This window comes from Triticum aestivum, chromosome 5A (genome assembly GCF_018294505.1).
Source record: "Triticum aestivum cultivar Chinese Spring chromosome 5A, IWGSC CS RefSeq v2.1, whole genome shotgun sequence".
Lineage (NCBI taxonomy): Eukaryota > Viridiplantae > Streptophyta > Magnoliopsida > Poales > Poaceae > Triticum > Triticum aestivum.
Genome location: NC_057806.1, coordinates 514,404,514 through 514,423,089, shown reverse-complemented (window position 1 = coordinate 514,423,089; position 18,576 = coordinate 514,404,514). Strand labels below are relative to the sequence as shown.

The 18,576-nt window shown below is 48.8% G+C and overlaps 2 protein-coding genes across 2 annotated transcripts; one reads left to right on the top strand and one right to left on the bottom strand.

The window, feature by feature from the left end:
- The first annotated feature begins 10,771 nt into the window (after positions 1 to 10,771).
- On the top strand, positions 10,772 to 14,649 carry LOC123104433 (acyl-coenzyme A thioesterase 2, chloroplastic). Its single transcript, XM_044526274.1, has 5 exons — positions 10,772 to 11,408; positions 12,867 to 13,044; positions 13,155 to 13,642; positions 13,891 to 14,019; positions 14,144 to 14,649. The coding sequence occupies exons 1-5, from the start codon at positions 10,842 to 10,844 to the stop codon at positions 14,285 to 14,287; spliced, it is 1,506 nt and encodes a 501-aa protein (XP_044382209.1). The 5' UTR covers positions 10,772 to 10,841; the 3' UTR covers positions 14,288 to 14,649.
- Positions 14,650 to 14,912: 263 nt separating this feature from the next.
- LOC123104432 (formin-like protein 15) lies at positions 14,913 to 18,332 on the bottom strand. The gene is made up of 4 exons (XM_044526273.1): positions 16,927 to 18,332; positions 16,590 to 16,789; positions 16,221 to 16,465; positions 14,913 to 15,899 (listed from the first exon to the last, which is right to left on the bottom strand). Exons 1-4 carry the CDS (start codon positions 18,036 to 18,038, stop codon positions 15,093 to 15,095), a joined length of 2,364 nt encoding a protein of 787 aa, XP_044382208.1. The 5' UTR covers positions 18,039 to 18,332; the 3' UTR covers positions 14,913 to 15,092.
- Positions 18,333 to 18,576: the final 244 nt, after the last annotated feature.

Sequence of the window (18,576 nt, the reverse complement as noted above, 5' to 3'; positions counted from 1 at the left end):
GGTAAAGCAAGAACAAGATGGCGGCGAGGAAGATGTGGTGGAGCCGGTGCCGGGCAAGAAGAAGAGGGCGGCCGTGACTGCAGTGCGTCGCTCCCAGCGCCTGAAGATGCTGAAGAAGGAGGAGTGAAGTGCTGCCTTCAGTTAGTTCAGTGCAAAAAGATTCAGTTTCTTCAGTCCTGAACTTTCGTAAGTTCAGTAAGTTCCTAGGTTCAGTTTCGTCAGCACTATCTACTTGCTATCTATGTCAGGCACTATCTACTACTAGTTGCTATCTATGTCAGACTATGAATGGTAGTACTATCTATCTATGTCAGATTATCTATATATGTTAGTTGCTACTTGCTACATATGTTAAGTTATTTGTCAGACTATCTAAGCTACTTGCTATATATGTTACTTGCTGCTTTCTACTTCCAACTATGTCACTACTGTCAGTTATCCACACATGATATATGCAGAGTAAAACAGACTCATCATAGATAAAACATTCTTACTTAATTAACTTAGCATGAGTACTCACTTAGCATAGTAGGTCTTAACATAAAAGTCATTACATCATAGATAAAACCAACTAGTTCTTAAACCATAAGAGTACCTCCCTCCCTCATACCATTCTGAAAGCACATAAAACTTTCCCAAAATATACACCTAACATGCATGACATTCCAATGCCAGCTATATATATAGGCCTACTAATTACTTAACCCACACACCAAGCACTTCACTCATTCATAATTGCCTTGATCCTCTCCAGCTTATCTTTGCTGGCATGCCCAGCATTGACCATATCAGCAATCAGATACTCTAGCTTCTTCTTCTCTTTCTTAAGTAGGTCCCTGTCCCCCTCCACTTCCTTCATGGCCTTCCTCATGTTCTGAATGATATCTGCTTGGCTTTGAAGAATGCACCTTTTCTCCTTGGCAAGCTTCATCTTTTTCATACTTATCTCAATCTTTGCTTGATCCTCAAGTTGTTTCTTCTTTGCATTTAGATCATTGATTGCCTGACTGGTATAGTCCATGTCATGAGACATCTTGCCATCTTGATAGTCAAAAAGCTTGGATACATCTTCCACCAACTGGCTGTAGTTGTTTGACAGGAAATCAATTTCCTTCTGTAGCCTGGCCACCTCTTTCTCATGGGCTTGTTTGTCCTTCACCCTCCCCAAGTTCTGCTCATGGTACATGTCCCAAATCCTTGTTAGGCACCTTTGTAGAATCTCTGGCCAAGGACCATCCACCCACTCCACAACCCCACAGTTCACACCTACATCCTACAGAAGCAATTATTTATAATTAAGCACAAATCACTTAGTAACAAACTAAGTACAGATAACCAAAGTTCACACCTACATCAATATGCTCTCTGAATTATGCAAACATAATTCTTTCATAGTAAGCACACAACACCTGACTTGGCATCAGAGATAAATTCAGTTAATAGCTATATTAAGCAGTAAATATAAATTCATTTAACTCTGTTCTTTTAGTTAACAACTATATTCAGTAAACACCTAACTAATATATTCAGTTCACAGTACACTAAAGATCTCTGCATGTAGGTGTTCTCAGGTTCAGTCATGTATTGAATTCAGTTAACTAAAGATCTATTTTCACATATAGCTTCCATTGTATGGCACTTTCAAGTTTCAGTTCTAAACTACAACACACATCTGTACACATCACACATCTCTGCACCACATGCTGCACCACACATCTCCAGCAGCAAAACACATCACACATCTCCACCAGCAAAACAAGTTAGCGTTCAAGATTTAATACCTGCTGCACAGGACAACCCAGGAATCGCCTCCCAGTCAAAGCACCTTCAAAAGCCACCATCTTCTTCGGCCTCTGATGATGCATCATGCACGTCGGCTCAGATTCAGTGTAAGAACCACAGAAAAATGGTTCCACCACAGTGTCAGGGGTTTCCTGCAAAAGAAACTTCGAATCAAACCAAAAGCAACTTGGAATCTCCAACTTGGATGAACTAACCCTAACCCTAACTCTGTTCCACCATTATGCACTTACAAAGAGCTGAGGATCCATTGAAACCATGTTGATGTCCTCGTCCGAGCTCTCCTCGTCATTCCAGGATGGCATCCTCAACTTCTACCGACAGCAATGGCCGCGGGGCGACAGCGATAGGCTAACCTAGCTCACAGCACCAGGGAGAGGGGAGAGGATGAGGATGAGTGAGAGCGAGCGAGGAGGAAGAGAATAAGTGAGTGGCTGAGCTCGCTCGCTCACTTATCAGCCGACCGACAGCCGCTGTTCCGACAGCGGACGCGCCGTTAACGGCCGTCAACGCGCGCCGGCCGCCCGTTATCCCGCGTGGCAACTGTTCACGGGCCCAACCGGTCAGAAACGGGGTTAGCGCGGGCGAAGCGAGCATTTTCGCGAGTTGGTAGTTTTTTTGTCACGGTTTAGGAAAAATTTGGTAGTTTTTCGTACAAAAACGTAGAGTGGTAGTTTTCCGTCACGTTTCCGGCAAATGTGGTAGTTTTTGGTTAAATACTCGTGGTCTGATGATCTCTGATGCAACAGTTGATTTGTTTTTTTTAGCAGATGGCAACGGCCGATTGTTGGCTAGCTGCAAAAATAGTTTAAACCAAACAAATGGTGGTGAGCTCATTAATTTATCTGGCCGAGTTTTCTTTTTTTGCTTTCGATCAACTCAATCGACAACAGCTTTGAATTATGTCTGTATGCTCCCGGATCCTAGAACGCTGTAAAAATATCTCCACGTTTCTTCCCTGCAGAAAAAGACACCACGGTTTTCTGGCTTGTTTTAGATGTTTTGAGGATTTTTTCCCCTTATATCGAAGGAATTACAAATGGGCCCGTCAACACCAGCACTACAAAGAACCACTGCACGAACAAGAAAAAAACATCCAGATTCTTGGAAGAATGTTTTTTTTCTTCTTCTACGGGGCCGCTGCACTCCACTCTCGAAGCCGGACTGTTTTTGTTGCGAATGGCTAAGGAGTCATCGAGGTACTCCACTCCGGCTGAACCAACGCCCAGCAGGAGACGCCAACCCCAGAACAGCGAAGGATCAAGCCACCAGCTACCCATCCTTATTAACTTCAGCAATCCTACATATATATGTGTGTGTCTTTCATTTTTAGATCGATTAGCCAAATTAACTCATTGTAGTATCGTTGATTCCCGAGGATTTGCTTTCATTCATACCGGTAACACTGAAGCGCTGCGATTTTAGTCACGTTTTCCAAATTGGGCAAGAACTTTGATGTTCGTGTTCGTTTATTTGAACTTCATAAGCTATTATATTTGCAATGTTCACCTTTCCATTTATCTAATTATCATTGAACATAATAGATGTTATTATGTGAGTGACATCGTGTCGTGTGGCCGCTTTTCGTTGCACAATTCACGGTGTAGCACACGGTGATAGAGCGAAAGTCATCTTCTGCTTCGAGCTCAAATGAGCTCGGTGTGAATAGTAAAATTGGAAAAATTGAAAACACATTCAAAAAATTCTAAAAAAAATTGTTGAAAACTTCAACAAATTTTTTGTATACTTGAAAATTGCATCATGAAATGGCATTCATGGAAGTCACGGCAAAAAAAAGCAGTACTCCAAAATGCTATCAAAAATAGCATTTTTAGAGCATCATTTTCTTTCCACGACTTCCACAAATGTCATTTCATGATAAATATTTGCAAGCACACAAACTTTTCTTGAAGTTTATAAAAACATTTTTTATTTAATTTACTATTTTTTATTCTACTGTTCATCAGCATATGAGTTCGGGACCAAATACTCCACTTCCCGTGATAAAGCCTCTTCTTTTTGCCTACATATTTATGAGAGCATCGCATACAGTTAGTCAGTAATGCTCATAGAGTGTATGGTTGAGCCGCTAATTACCCACCACATCAATTGCAGGAGGTACTGACTTGGTTGTGATGTTCTCATCAAAAAATAGTGACCAACCGTATGCTCTATCACCATCACTGACTTCACTGTGCACTTTAGTGTTCACCTCATTATCTTTATTATCAATTGAAATGAGCACGTGCAAATTGACCCAATCCATGCACATCGATGGCACCTACATTAATCGGTTTGGTTGTCTCGGTCAACGTGTGTGTGTGTGTTTCATTTGGAAAGAAAGCCTGACCAAAGCTTAACCTGGCCAAAGCGTATGACCGGATGGACTGGGAGTTCCTTGAAGGGGTGTTGTTGAAAACTGGTTTCTGCGCAAAGTGGAGTGCATGGGTTATGCGGTGTGTTCGATCTGTGAGATACTCAGTTCGTATATGTTTCTTTTCATGGCAAACGAGTTAGTAAAACTGATTGACCATGAGATAAACCAAGGCAACCTGACACCGCTAAAAATTGCAAGGAATAGCCCTGGGATTTCGAACATCTTGTTTGCAAATGACAGTTTGCTCTTTTCTCAAGGCTATTGTGGACCAAGCTGAGACTGTGAAAAGGGTGTTGACAGTTTTTCCGAGATGCACAGAGCAATTGTTAAGTGAAAGCAAGTGCTCTATCTTCTTCAACGAGAAATGCCCAGAGGTGATAAGAGAGGGTATAAAGGAAACGTTGGGTGCTGTGTCATCATCCTTCGAGAGCAAATACCTAGGGCTCTCGATGCCAGAAGGACGAATGAAAGATGAGCACTTCCAGCCAATCATGGACATATTTGGAAAAGGATGATCTACTTTTCAATGCGCTCTTGTCACACTCACTCTTCATCAAACCTTCTTTTACCACATGGGTTAAACAGACTTGGGATTAACCCGCGATGAACCATGTCCATGTGATCCTTGATAACGACGTCACTGCTCTCTATAAGCATCCACATCCATGCCACCTTGTCACGCTCCCGAGAGGAGCGCTCCTTTTCGGATCGTATGTATTGAAGACAATGGTAAATATTGACAGTGTAGTGCAACTTGGTGAGATTGATGCGTTCGTACTGAAGGAAATATGGCCTAGAGGCAATAATAAAGTTATTATTTATTTCCTTATGTCATGATAAATGTTTATTATTCATGCTAGAATTGTATTAACCGGAAACATAATACTTGTGTGAATACATAGACAAATAGAGTGTCACTAGTATGCTTCTACTTGACTAGCTCGTTGATCAAAGATGACTATGTTTCCTAGCCATAGACATGAGTTGTCATTTGATTAACGGGATCACATCATTAGGAGAATGATGTGATTGACTTGACCCATTCCGTTAGCTTAGCACACGATCGTTTAGTATTCTGCTATCGCTTTCTTCATGACTCATACATGTTCCTATGACTATGAGATTATGCAACTCCCGTTTACCGGAGGCACACTTTGTGTGCTACCAAACGTCACAACGTAACTGGGTGATTATAAAAGTGCTCTACAGGTGTCTCCAAAGGTACTTGTTGGGTTGGCGTATTTCGAGATTAGGATTTGTCACTCTGATCGTCGAAGAGGTATCTCTGGGCCCACTCGGTAATGCACATCACTTAAGCCTTGCAAGCATTACAACTAATGAGTTAGTTGTGGGATTATATATTACGGAACGAGTAAAGAGACTTGCCAGTAACGAGATTGAACTAGGTATTGAGATACCGACGATCGAATCTCGGGTAAGTAACATACGGATGACAAAGGGAACAACGTATGTTGTTATGCGGTTTGACCGATAAAGATCTTCGTAGAATATGTGGGAGCCAATATGAGCATCCAGGTTCAGCTATTGGTTGTTGACCGGAGACGTGTCTCGGTCATGTCTACATAGTTCTCGAACCCGTAGGGTCCGCACGCTTAAAGTTTTGATGACAGTTATATTATGAGTTTATATGTTTTGATGTACCGAAGATTGTTCGGAGTCCCGGATGTGATCACGGACATAGCGAGGAGTCTCAAAATGGTCGAGACATGAAGATTGATATATTGGATGACTATATTCGGACACCGGAATGGTTCCAGGGGTTAGGGGGGCGGCGCCTCCCCCCTTTCTTTTCCCCCTCTCTCTCCTTCCCTCTCCTCTCCTAATCCAACAAGGAAAAGGGAAGGAGTCCTACTCCCGGCGGGAGTAGGACTCCTCCTGGCGCGCCGCTCCTGGTCGGCCGCCTCTCCCCCCTTGTGTTGAACGTGTTCGAGGGACGTCATCGGGCTGAACGTGTGCTGAACTCGGAGGTGTCGTACGTTCGGTACTTGATCGGTCAGATCGTGAAGACGTACTACTACATCAACCGCGTTGTGCTAACGCTTCCGCTTTCGGTCTACGAGGGTACGTGGACAACACTCTTCCCTCTCGTTGCTATGCATCACCATGATCTTGCGTGTGCGTAGGAAATTTTTTAAAATTACTACGTTCCCCAACATGTACAACGGTTAGGCGACGTGATAGGGATGAGGCAAGGCCAATGCCACATGTGATGTGCGTACGGAACTAAGATATTCTTACGGGAACTACAAATACCATAAAATGAAATATCAAACAAATAAGGCATACAATTTTTTTTAATAGAGAAGAGGGACCAAGCCACCACCGTATAAAGATAAAAAGATAACAAGGCAACACTAAAACCTAAACGCCGTGGCAAGATGACGTTGATGATCTTCAACTTCTTATTATTCAGGTTACTTTCTTTGAACACTCATTTTAGTTGGTATCAGGCTATCAGCGTGTAGATGTAGCCGAGTCTCCTGTTGATGAAACAGTTATCTATCCACCTCCTTTTCTCTTGTGCATCGTTGTGTGATTAAGGTTGTGTGCACATGTTATGCAAGATCATGGAGATCAACACGTAGTTTAATAACAATATTTGGGACACGGAGTATTTGAACCTGAGCTCACATGCTCCCTGATGAACAGTAAAATCCAAAAAAGCACGAAGGATTTTACTGTCATTGGGAAGCATGTGAGCTTGAGATCAAAAGAGCACTTTCACAGTATTTGCTTCTATTTTGTATTTTTATCGATCTTGGTTTATAAGCATAAAACTATTTTAAGCCTTCAGATTAGCTTCTAATATGAATGTGTGGTTTCGGGTCAATCATTTCTATAAATTGTTTTAGATTGACATGATATCTTTTTTTTATACAATTTCGCTCAATTTTCATCTTTTCCATCTGCAGGTTTTGAGGAGGTGGTATCACACTTTACATTTTGAAGTTGTGTCAAACATTTAATTGTTCAAATTTTTAGAACGAAGATGCAGGAAACACCCAACTTTATTATAATATAAAGCACATAGCATGAATTAAGCATTTCAATACAAAATAAGTATTAGGATACAAGACATTCAAACAACAAATAAAGCATTTTTAAAAAATTCACAATTTTTTTTCTCGAATACGCACGAGTGTGCGTACTATATATTAAAGGAAGAGGGTGGGGACAAGAGCCCGTCCACGTTGGCATTCACATGTTGCAATGTTACATGCGGACCAACACCGCCGGCTTAACCATGTACTACCAAAGCCTAACTTCTCCCCTCAGCCCACCTAACTAAACCTTCCAGAAGAGGTTCTACGCTGCCTTTGAAGATGCCGGCTTGCTTCCATGCGCGTCCTTCGGTGTCAATTCTACTCACGAGCGTCTTCAAGGAGAGGGATGCGCCATCGAAGATGATCGCGTTTCGGTGCTTCCAAATTTCCCACAACACTAGCAGTAGCAATGCACGTGTGTCCTTCGTCGCTGGCCCAAGAGTAGCTGTGACGGCGTCCCAGTCCCGCAGCCTCGAGTCCGGGCTCGGCGTCCACTGTGGCCTACCGAGAGCTCCACAAAGGACATGCCAAACATCCCTCACGAAGACACAACCCAAAAAGAGATGATCGATGGTCTCTTCATGCTGGTCACAGAAGGGGCACACCTCTTGGTGGTCCAAGCCTCGCCTCGCGAGTCTGTCCGAGGTCTAGCACCTGTTGTGCATCGCCAGCCAGAGAAAGAAACGGCAACGGAGCGGGGCCTTTGATTTCCACGTGAATTCTGCCGTCGGCTCTACTTCCCGCCCCACAAACCGGGCCTCGTAAGCAGATTTAGTGGAGTAGTCCACATTGGCCTCCCAACTCCAGGTCATGCGGTCCGGTTCTGCCGGTCTGAGCGCCATGTTACTTACCCGGTCCCAAAGGCTCATGTATTCATTCAACTGCTCGCTGGAGAGGTCAGGGTCGATGTCTAAAGCCCAGTCCCCCGTTGAAACCGCCCGATGGACCGTCCGAGAACCCCGCGCACTGGGAGCGACAATTGCATATATGGATGGGGCAAGGTCTTGGACCGTAAAGCCATCGAGCCACCGATCTTCCCAGAAGCGGGAGCACTTGCCATCGCCCAGCATAGTTTTTGTGGCTGCCCTGAAGAGTTGCCCCAATTCCACAGGACCTGTAATTTGGAATTCAGCCCATGGTCTGGACTGATCTGTGTGCTGGAGCCAGAGCCATCGGGCTTGAATAGCTATGTTCAGCCACCGGAGGTTGGGAAGGCCCAAGCCGCCCGCCCACTTGGGCGCGCAAACGGCCTCCCAGGAAACTCTGCACTGCCCACCATTGGCGCTCGTGCGAGCGCACCAGAGGAAGCCCCTGCAAATTTTTCTCATGGCTTTGAGCACCTTCTGAGGAATGTCAAGCGCCATCATTGCGTGGATCGGAGTTGCACAGAGGACCGATTTGATCAGCAGAAGGCGGCCACTCTTCGGCATGGAGGTGGCCCTCCAAGTTGGCAGTTTGCGCGCAAGACAATCCACGAGCCCCATCAGCTGAGCCGACGTTTGTATCCGGATTGTAAGCGGTAGGCCGGGGTATTTGCAAGGATATACACCCGTCGGGCATCCCAGGATTTGCTCCACTCGTTCCATGTCAGTTGTAGTGCATCGTATGAGCAATGCCATGCTTTTGGAGAGGTTCACCATAAGGCCCGAAGCCTCTCCAAAGCTGTGAAGGATCATATCACTTGCCCGCAGGTCAGCGTCTTTCGGTTTGACAAAGAGCATCACATCGTCAGCAAATAGCGAGAGTCGCTGCTGCAGCCCAATCCGGGCCAGCGGAGACATGATGGCACAAGATGTGGCCATCTGGAACATCTTGTGCAGCGGCTCCATAGCTAGGATGAAGAGTATTGGCAAGAGGGGCGCGCCCTGTCGCATGCCCCTGGCATTGAAGATTGGCCTGCCGGGGTGTCCGTTTACCATGATCTGTGTCGAAGAGGTGTCCAAAAGTCCACAAACCCACTCAATCCACCTCGCACCAAAGCCCATTGCCCGCAGCACCTCGAGAAGAAAAGGCCATTGAATCGTGCCGAATGCTTTCGTGATATCCAGCTTGAGCATCACCGTGGGTTCTCGGAGGGCATGCAATCGACGCGCCATGCATTGGACCAACATGAAATTGTCGTGGATGGACCGACCTTTGATGAAGGCACTCTGGTGGATGCCCACCAACTCAGGCAGCTCTAGCGACAACCTAACTGTCATTGCTTTGTCAAAAATCTTCACAGCCCCATGCATGAGGCTGACCTGCCGGTAGTCCTTGATGTCCTCCGCCCCATCGATTTTGGGGAGGAGAGTAACAATAGCTTTGTTGATCGCCGGCAGCCCGCGCATGTCACCTTGGTGGAAGAGGTCCATGGCGCGCATGATGTCATCCTTGATTATGGGCCAGCAAGATGCATAGAATCTTCCAGTGAAGCCGTCCGGTCCCGGAGCCTTGTCCATGGGCATGGACTTGACTACCAGCTCAATCTCATCCACCGTAAAAGGCACCTCGAGGTGTGCCAGGTCTCTATGCGGCAGGTTCAGGGCTTCCAGGTTAAGAGTCTGTGCCCGTAGTGGTGCCGCCCCCAACAAGCGGGCGTAGAAGCCATCCACCAAGCAGGAAAGCTCATCCTGGCCCGAGGCGATAGCCTCCCCTTCCTTGAGAGCGGTGATCAAGTTGCGCCGTTGGCGGTGACGGGCATGGCTATGAAAAAACTTGGTGTTCGCGTCCCCCTCATGAAGGAAGAGGAGACGGGAACGCAGCCGTGCAATTGTGCGCTCAAGGGAGGATAGCCCAAGCAGCTTCCTTTTTAGAATTTTGCGCAACTCCCGCTCCGGAGAAGAAAGCTTCCTTGCATCCATGGCCGTGTCTAGGCGAAAAATGACTTCTAGGGCTATTGCAATCTGCATCTTGATGTTGCCCACCCACCGGTCACTCCACTTCTTTAGAGCCTTGGCCGTGGCCCTAAGTTTTTGATCGAGCACATCGTACGGGTTTCCACCTTGTGGGATCGATGCCCAAGCGTCCCTGACCGTGTCAAAGAATCCGTCTGCCTTCGTCCAAAAAGACTCGAACTTGAACCTCCGTCCCATGCTCAACTCCGCATCAAGGTTCAGCAACATGGGGCAATGATCGGAAACTGTCGTGCTCAGCGCCGTAAGGAGGTTGTTAGGGTACATGTCTTCCCAAGAGTTGGTGCAAAAAACATGGTCAATCTTTTCCATGGTTGCCCAAGAGTTGGTGCAAAAAATTCACACAAAAAAGGAGTCTTTTTGGGGAACAAAATGAAAGAGTTGGTTGTTCATGTTGCTATTTGAATTTCCTCGATCTGTTGGATCTTCCAAGAGAGAACTCATATTTCACCGGATTCGACTATATATATAAATTATTCCACCATGAAAGGCACCGGTGCTTTCTGGATCGCCCGCCACAGCTAAACGTGGGAGATCCAACGGTTCTCCGCAGTTAGTCCACACAGCACTCTAGATCGGACGGCCAGGATAGATCCGACGACCTCTCGCTCCGCTTTAGGCGTGTCCGTCCTACTTTCCACCGCACCCACTCGCCATCAAACCCCCGTCATCCTCCCACATGGCCGGAGCCGCCTCGGGATCGCCATGGCCATGAGATCCTCGACAGCGACGTCGCTGCTCTCCAGAACCCTCCGCCTCCGCGCCACCTCCTCCCCGCCCCTCCTCGAACCGTCCGCGCACCGCCTCCCCCGTGTCGAATCGAGAGCCGCGTCGTCGTCGTCGTCGTCGGGCGGAGGGGATCCGTCGGGCCAGGAGCCGGCGCCGGCGCCCATGGACTCCCCGATCAAGGTGTTCTCCGACCTCCGCGGCGGAGGGGGCGGCCGCGGCGGGGGCGCGGCGATCGACGCGGGCGGGTCGGCGCGGAAGCCGCTCAGCCTGTGGCCCGGGATGTACCACTCGCCGGTCACCAACGCGCTGTGGGAGGCGCGGTCCAGCATCTTCGAGCGCAAGATGGACGCCGGGGGCAACGCCGACGCCGGCCCGCAGACGGAGCTGCTCACCAAGAGGCCCGCGCAGAGCCGGACCTCCATCGTCTACAAGTTCGCCTCCGACGACATCCTCCGCGAGCAGTACCGCGACCCCTGGAACGAGGTGCGCGTCGGCAAGCTGCTCGAGGACCTCGACGCCCTCGCCGGCACCATCGCCGTCAAGGTATTGTAATCGCGATCCTCCCTCTGTTTGCTACTCATTTCTCATCAAATTAGGAATACCGGTCGAAACAAAATCCCCTAGATGTTTCAGAATCTGTCCTGTTTCATAGAACTTCAGGCATTGGGGACGTTTCGATGTGAATGCGAGAGTAAATGTAAATCCCTTTTATTTTAGAGGAAAGGTTGCATCATGATCTAGCTTTGTCAGAAAGCAAGAAAAAAAGCATGATCATCTATTGCAAGATTAACCATTTCGCAGCTAACTCTAGCAGAAAGTGAACAACACCCATATTGCAGAACAACCTTCCATTTAAAACAGGGTATTCCATTGCCATCATAATATTGCAACTATACCAGATATACAAAACATTTTCCAACTGTTTTTACCTTCTCCTTGGCATGGGATTGACGCCACGCACACTCGACCACCTTGCTTTTGAGATCATCTGTAGTATTTTGCAGTCGTGTTGGTCAGATATTTTAGGTGCCCATAGAAATGACGAAGTTGTGCTTTGTAATGATATAGCTTGTTCACTCATTGTCACAACTTACAATTAGTTGGCTTGACAACTGAACTGGAACTGGCTGTATATTATACGTAAGTATACTAAGTAGACGCCAGGATTTGGGGTATCTGTTGTTTCTATGTGCTCATGGAAATGTTCGGATTTCATGAATCTGATTCCTCTCATAAAGGTTCAGATATTAACAACTGAGATGCATGATTCATCCGAATGTATTCACTACTCACTACATCCAGAAAATATCACTGTGTCACACGTTTGAAACCCGAACGAGTAATTAACCATGCTGGATCAGGATTGCGTCAGTTTGGTAATGGAAGCAGCAGAGGTTGCATTGCGGGCACACCTTTTAACTAGCTCAATGGTACATACTGTTAAATAAGTAAGGCCTTTAGTAGCTTTCTGTTCCTTTTTTTTAAAGATCGCTTTCTCCTTTTCTTTTGAACAGCGGCATAAGCATTCTTTCCAGGCTGTCAGTTCAACATATACGATACAATTTTAATAGGGAAAGTGCTCCAGCCCCGGCTCCATTGCATAACAACGAAGCCGAATATGTCTGATACAACTTATTTGGAAAGTAAAGCTTGCGGAGGAACGGCAAAGGGGTTGCCTCAGCAGGAAATTAACGGCAGGGAAACATATACTATGCAATGATACCTGATTACCTATGGATGACAGATAACTCTAATAAGGCTGTCAGTTAAACATACTCCCTCCGTTCGAAAATACTTGTCGGAGAAATGGATAAAAATGGATCTATCTAGAACTAAAATACATCTAGATACATCCATTTCTCTGACAAGTATTTCCGGACGGAGGGAGTATATACTATAACAATGATACTTATGTACGACAGATAACCGATATCTGTTCATTTTATGGTATTTTTAACATCCAGCCGGAATCTTTGTTGACAAATCTTATGTGACACGCAGCACTGTTCTGATGACGATAGCACAACAAGACCCCTTTTGTTAGTTACTGCTTCTGTGGATAAGATGGTCTTAATGAAGCCACTTCGTCTGGACACTGAAGTAAAGATTACAGGGGCTGTTACTTACGTTGGTCGCTCTTCGATTGATATACAGATTGAAGTGACTCAGGTTGATCAAGGTATTGTTGCTAAAGAAATTATCGATCTCTTTATTTATTTGATTTTGAACAACTGTCATGTATGATAGATCTTTCTACTCTCTTGTCTGACATTTCACAACTTGCAACAGACGGTGATGTGCAGTCAGACCCAATTGCATTGACGGCTAACTTCACATTTGTTGCACGAGACTCGGTGACCGGAAAATCCGCTCCAGTGAACCGCCTTTCACCAGAAACCGAGAGAGAGAAGCAGTTATATGCAGAGACAGAAGCACTGGAAAAGGTGAAAAGAAGGAAAAGAGAAGAACAGAAGGGAGTGCTTGAAAAGGGGGTGCATAAGCTTGGTGCTGAGGCTGAGAGGCTGAAGGCTTTACTGGCAGAGGGTCGTGTTTTCTCTGATTTTCCTGCTTTGGCTGATAGGGATAGCATATTGATGAAGGATACTCGCCTGGAGACCTCTATGATCTGCCAACCTCAACAGCGAAACTTGTATGGACGGATATTTGGAGGTTTCTTGATGCACCGAGCATTTGAGCTTGCTTTCTCGACTGCCTATGCCTTTGTTGGACAGAGACCGTGTTTTCTTGAGGTCGACCATGTCGACTTCTTAAAGCCGGTAAGTAACTAGGCTATTTTTTTGGGTGCATCTCTGAGTAATTAAGCTCGTATCTTCAGACAATCAAGTCAGCATTTCTAATTTAAGAAGTACTGTTCCATGGTTGCTTCTTGGTGATTACCTCAAGTTATCACTGAAGATGTTATGTATGACTGGATCATGGTAGCAGTTGTGAAATCTGTTTCAGAAACTATAAATTGGTTTTCCCATAATGTGAGGAATAACAATGTCAAATTGTGATTGCACAGGTGGATGTTGGAGACTTTCTTCGATTCAAATCATGTGTCTTGTTTACCCAGCTTGAGAATAAATGGCAGCCCCTGGTAAATGTCGAAGTCGTCGCTCATGTGACAAGGCCCGAGCTCCGAAAAAGCGAGGTAATCTCACAGTGCTGCCCAGGACAAACTGTTTTAACTGCAGCAGCTATACTCTAGTCTTTGTATCTCGTTGAATGCTTCCATTCACCATACCACATTGCTGATAGTGTTGTCCAACAAACAGATCTCCAACACATTCCACTTCACCTTCTCAGTCGGCAGCGACGCTCTGAAGAATGGAGTGAACATCCGCAACGTTGTTCCCTCAACCGAAGAAGAGGCACGCCGTATATTAAACCGCATGGATGCCGAGGGTTTGTTCGATTGATCCTTCGGCGGAGTCACTGGTTCCAGCCATAATTTTAGCAACTTTTTACTGGCCATGTTAACTAGTGGGAGATGTACCCCATGATTTGAACATCAGCAGCAGATAAGCAGCATGCTGGCAGAAGACCGGCGAAAGTGTAGCTTTTTGGCGTTTCTTTTGGGAAATTATTTGGAGTATAGTAGTGGGATATATAATAACCCCAGCCTCGAGACCCAAAAAATGTGCCTTTTGTGAGGGCACTGTCCATTGATTATATATGTATAATTGCTTTTTTTTTGTTTCAGCATGTAAACAAAGATAGAGGCCATTAGGTCACTGCCTTCAGGTCAGAGTGAAAGAATGCAGGGATAATTCTCTTGTCAGCATGGGGAGCAAAAGACGAATCCTAGCAGATCCTGAAAGGTTGTAGCTGCAGTGAGTAAATATAAATGTGGCTACTGGCCACTTCTACTTTGATCATGTGATGGTTCTTTTAGACTGGACTTTTATCATGAGATTCAGAACGGTCAATTTGCCAAAAGATTTGATCTACTAGTGCCAGTGATTCATTCTTAGCATGTCTGAATCATCATGTACAGATGCCACTTTCACCTTTGTTGGTAGGCCATTGGCTGCTGGATGATGCTTTAGCATGCGGAATCATGTACTACTACGATAATTATAGGTGATCTACACTTATCTGCTCAAGTTACAAAATACTAGTGATAATTATAGGTTGGGCCCTCTGCATTGCCTGCTCCTCTAGACAGTAGCTAAGATGCAGGTTCCAAGCTGAGACATTCGGTATCATGGCTACTGGCGGCGACTACGACGATGACGAGGAGCTCTCCTCCTCGGAGCTGCTGGACTGCGGCGCGGCGTTGAACCGTGGAGGAACGGCCGCGGTCTCCACCCGGCGTGACGTGCTGAAGCCCCCTGGCGCCGTCCGTTCATTCATCCTGCTGACGTCCTTGCAGACGCGGTCCAGAACGGCGAGGAAGTCGCGGACCACCATGAAGATCCTCAGTGGGTGGCCTTCCTCCTTGGCAGAGTTGCCGTGGAAGAACTCGGTCGTCTCCCTAACGAGGGAGAGGGCGAGCCCCTCCTGAGCCTGCACCGCTGTGATCTCCGCTTCGGCCTTCTGCAGGAACTCGCCGATGGAGGCGCGAAACCTCTTGCAGCGCTCGTCCGAACTGAGCTGCTGGTTCAGCTGCAAAACATCGCTGATCTTGCTTACGCCGGCTGAGAGCTTCGAGACGCAACTGGCCAGCGAGTCGGAGTCCATTCCTGCCGCCTTCTTGACGTTGCCGAGCTCACCGCCGAGGCTAGCCACGATCTTCAGGCCAACCTTCTTGCACTGGAAATCATCTGCAACGGCGCTCACCTTGTCTTTCTTTGGGCTCGTGACTACAATGTTGGCACCCTCAGACTTGGTGATCTCCTCGATGACAAAGTGCAGGAGCGTTGTCTTGCCATCTGTGCCCTTTATATCGACCAACTTGAGGAGCGAGTCGAGCTTGAAGGCGTGCGCGTTACCTCGGTTCGTGCCGGTGTTCATCCGGTTACCGGTCTTCAGGACGGCATCCAAGATCTTGTGGAACAGCCTGCTGCCCCTGAGTTCTTCACACGCTGCCTGAAATGGTAATGGATGGTGAGTTGGTAAGTGATTATTTGCCACTATATGCTGCAAAGAACACCTGAATCAATAATTTGAGATTTTGAACAATAGTACATGATTGTGCCCAAGGATGCCTACATGATGACAGTAAATGGTAAAGATCACAAAAGCGGCCAATGATCATAGGAACATGGCACATACGGCGCTTTAGATCTCCAAACACACCTTTACAGAAACAAGAGTCCTTTTACTCGATTCAGAGACACTGTCATGGCACGCCGGTCCCCTTTTGTCATCTAAAACTGTTTACAGTACAAGTTAGGACATGATTAGTACCTCGAGGGTTCTGAAGGCGGTCTTGAGGTAATCGACCTCCAAATCGAAGTTGGCGATGTAGAGCATCGCCTCCGCTCTCTTGAAGGCGAACGGTATCCCGAGCACCGCCTTGAGGAAGCTCTCGGCGGGGCCGAGCTTCGACTGAGCATCCTCCCTGTACTCTCTGAGCTTGAGCTCTTCTTCTCTGGTAGGGGCCATCTTCAGCAGCATCTCCAGCAGCTCAGTCCCAAGGCTCTCTGCCTGGCCTGCACTTGCAAGAAATGGCAACACAAGCAAAATGTTCATGGAGCCGGGTGATCGTTGAAAGCATTCTCTGAATGCAGGTTCATAAAATGAAATGTGTGTGGGTATGGCGTCATCTCATCTCACCATCAAGCAGGGCCTTGCACACTTCTTCCTTGGTGGCGTCGAGCGCCCGCAGCATGATCGCGATGTTCTGCGATTTCTTCGCGTCGAGCACCTTGTTCTCCTGGTTGAAGGGTGCCCCGTTTGCCTCCTTGAATCCGTTCTTGGGCATCCTCCTCGTCGAGTTGGAGACGAACAATGTCTCGATCATCTCCTCGTTCACTCTGTTTCGGTACACGGCAGTGGCACAAATGGACATAGTCAGTTTCAGAACGAAACGAATCCTGTAAGTACATGGCAGCAGCTATGATGCAGAGTATGATAAATGAAGTATACTCCAGAGGCAGTGGAGAGGGCTCACCGGAATGAGCTTGCCTTGAGCTGGTCCCACACCGTCGGCCGGCCGGAGCTCGCGCGGAACTTGTCCCAGTGCAGCGGCTTCAGTTTTGGTAGAGCAGCCGCGCCGGCGTCCACGTCCTTCTCCTCCGACTGCGGCGACTCCTCGGGGTGGACTGCCCCCGCCGAGGCCCGGATCACCGTGGGCGCGGGGCGCTCGGAGAGCCGCCGAGGCAGCCAGCCGCTGCCGTTGCCTGCCCGTGGCAGCAGAGGGGGAGGCGTTGGAGGTGCAGGTGCCGCTTGCGCGCTCCCGTTGCCTTTGCTCGGTGGCATTGGCGGAGGAGGTGGTGGGGGCGGCGCGGGCGGTGGAACACCCGCCGGCGGCGCCCGGCTGTCCCCTATTCTGTCCTGATGGACAGGGCTTGACAGCGGGCTCATCCCTGGCTGCGGTTGGAACTGGCGAGGCAGGGGCGGCATGGGCCTGAGCTCCGGTGAGCTGGTGCTGGAGATGGTGGCGGTGGAGCCCCGGGGGTGCTGGTCGTCATCGTGGAGCGCGGGCTTGGCCGGCGAAGGCTTAGGCAAGGCGGGCTTCTTATAAGCTTCGGGTTCCGGCTCGGGCCGGCCGCGGCGGCGGCGGGCGAGGAGGTAGACGAGCGCGGCGGCCAGCACGGCGGAGGCCGCGGCCGCGACGAGGAGGAGGACGGTGAGCAGGCGGTGGGAGGAGAGGAACGCGCGGAGCGGCGCCGGCGCGCTGCGGGGGACCGGCAGAGCCAGGGAGGACATGTTGGCCGGCGCCGTGGGGTTCGGCAGCGAGGAGGACGCCGGGTCGCCGCCGGCGCCCACATCGCCGACGCCGACGGCGGCTGGCGCGGGGTTGGCCACCGTCGGCGGCTGCGGGGGCGCCGCGTCGGGCAGGAACGGGAAGAAGGGCGCGGGGGGCGGCGGCGGCAGCGCCGGCGCGCTCTCGAGAGGGAAGAGCGGCTCGTGCAGCGCCCTCCTCCCGCCATACCCCTTGTGATGGCTGCCGTCGCGCCGGCGATGGAGGGAGGCGGAGGCAGAAGAAGGGAGGAGGAAGAGGAGGTGCAGGAGCACGAGCACGAGCAGCCGCCGCCGCCGCGCGGGCATTGGCATTGGCATCGCGCGTGCAAACAAACGGCCGGCGCACGCCCTGGGTCGACGAGACGACAAGCCCCGCCCGCTCGCTCGCTCGCCACCTACCACCTACCACGCCATCACCCACGCAACGCAAGCTCGGCGAGACTGAAGGGAGCTGGGCTGAGCTCACGCTAGCGTGTGGGGATTGGGGAAGAAGAGAGAGGGGAGTGAGTCAGTGAGAGAGAGGAGTGAACGCTCGTGAACGGGCTCGCTGTGAACGCAGGAAGAAGAGACGGGGAGGGTGGCGGGGAGCATGGGTGCCTGGGTAGTGGTGCACTGCCACGGAGCGGTGTCACTGGTGGGAATGTGTGCTTTGGATTCTTGCGCCTTTCGCTGTGACACACGGAAACGATGGATGTGGTGCATCGCGTCGCGTTGCACTGCCTCGTCGTTGCTTTGCCGTGCGCTGCCTGCGCTTTCGAGCTGGTTCCCATGGAGACGGCCGCCGGTGGTACTACGTGACATTGTTTTACTCGCCAGTCACTGTGACAAGAGCCTCCGTCTGGACCGGTATCCGATG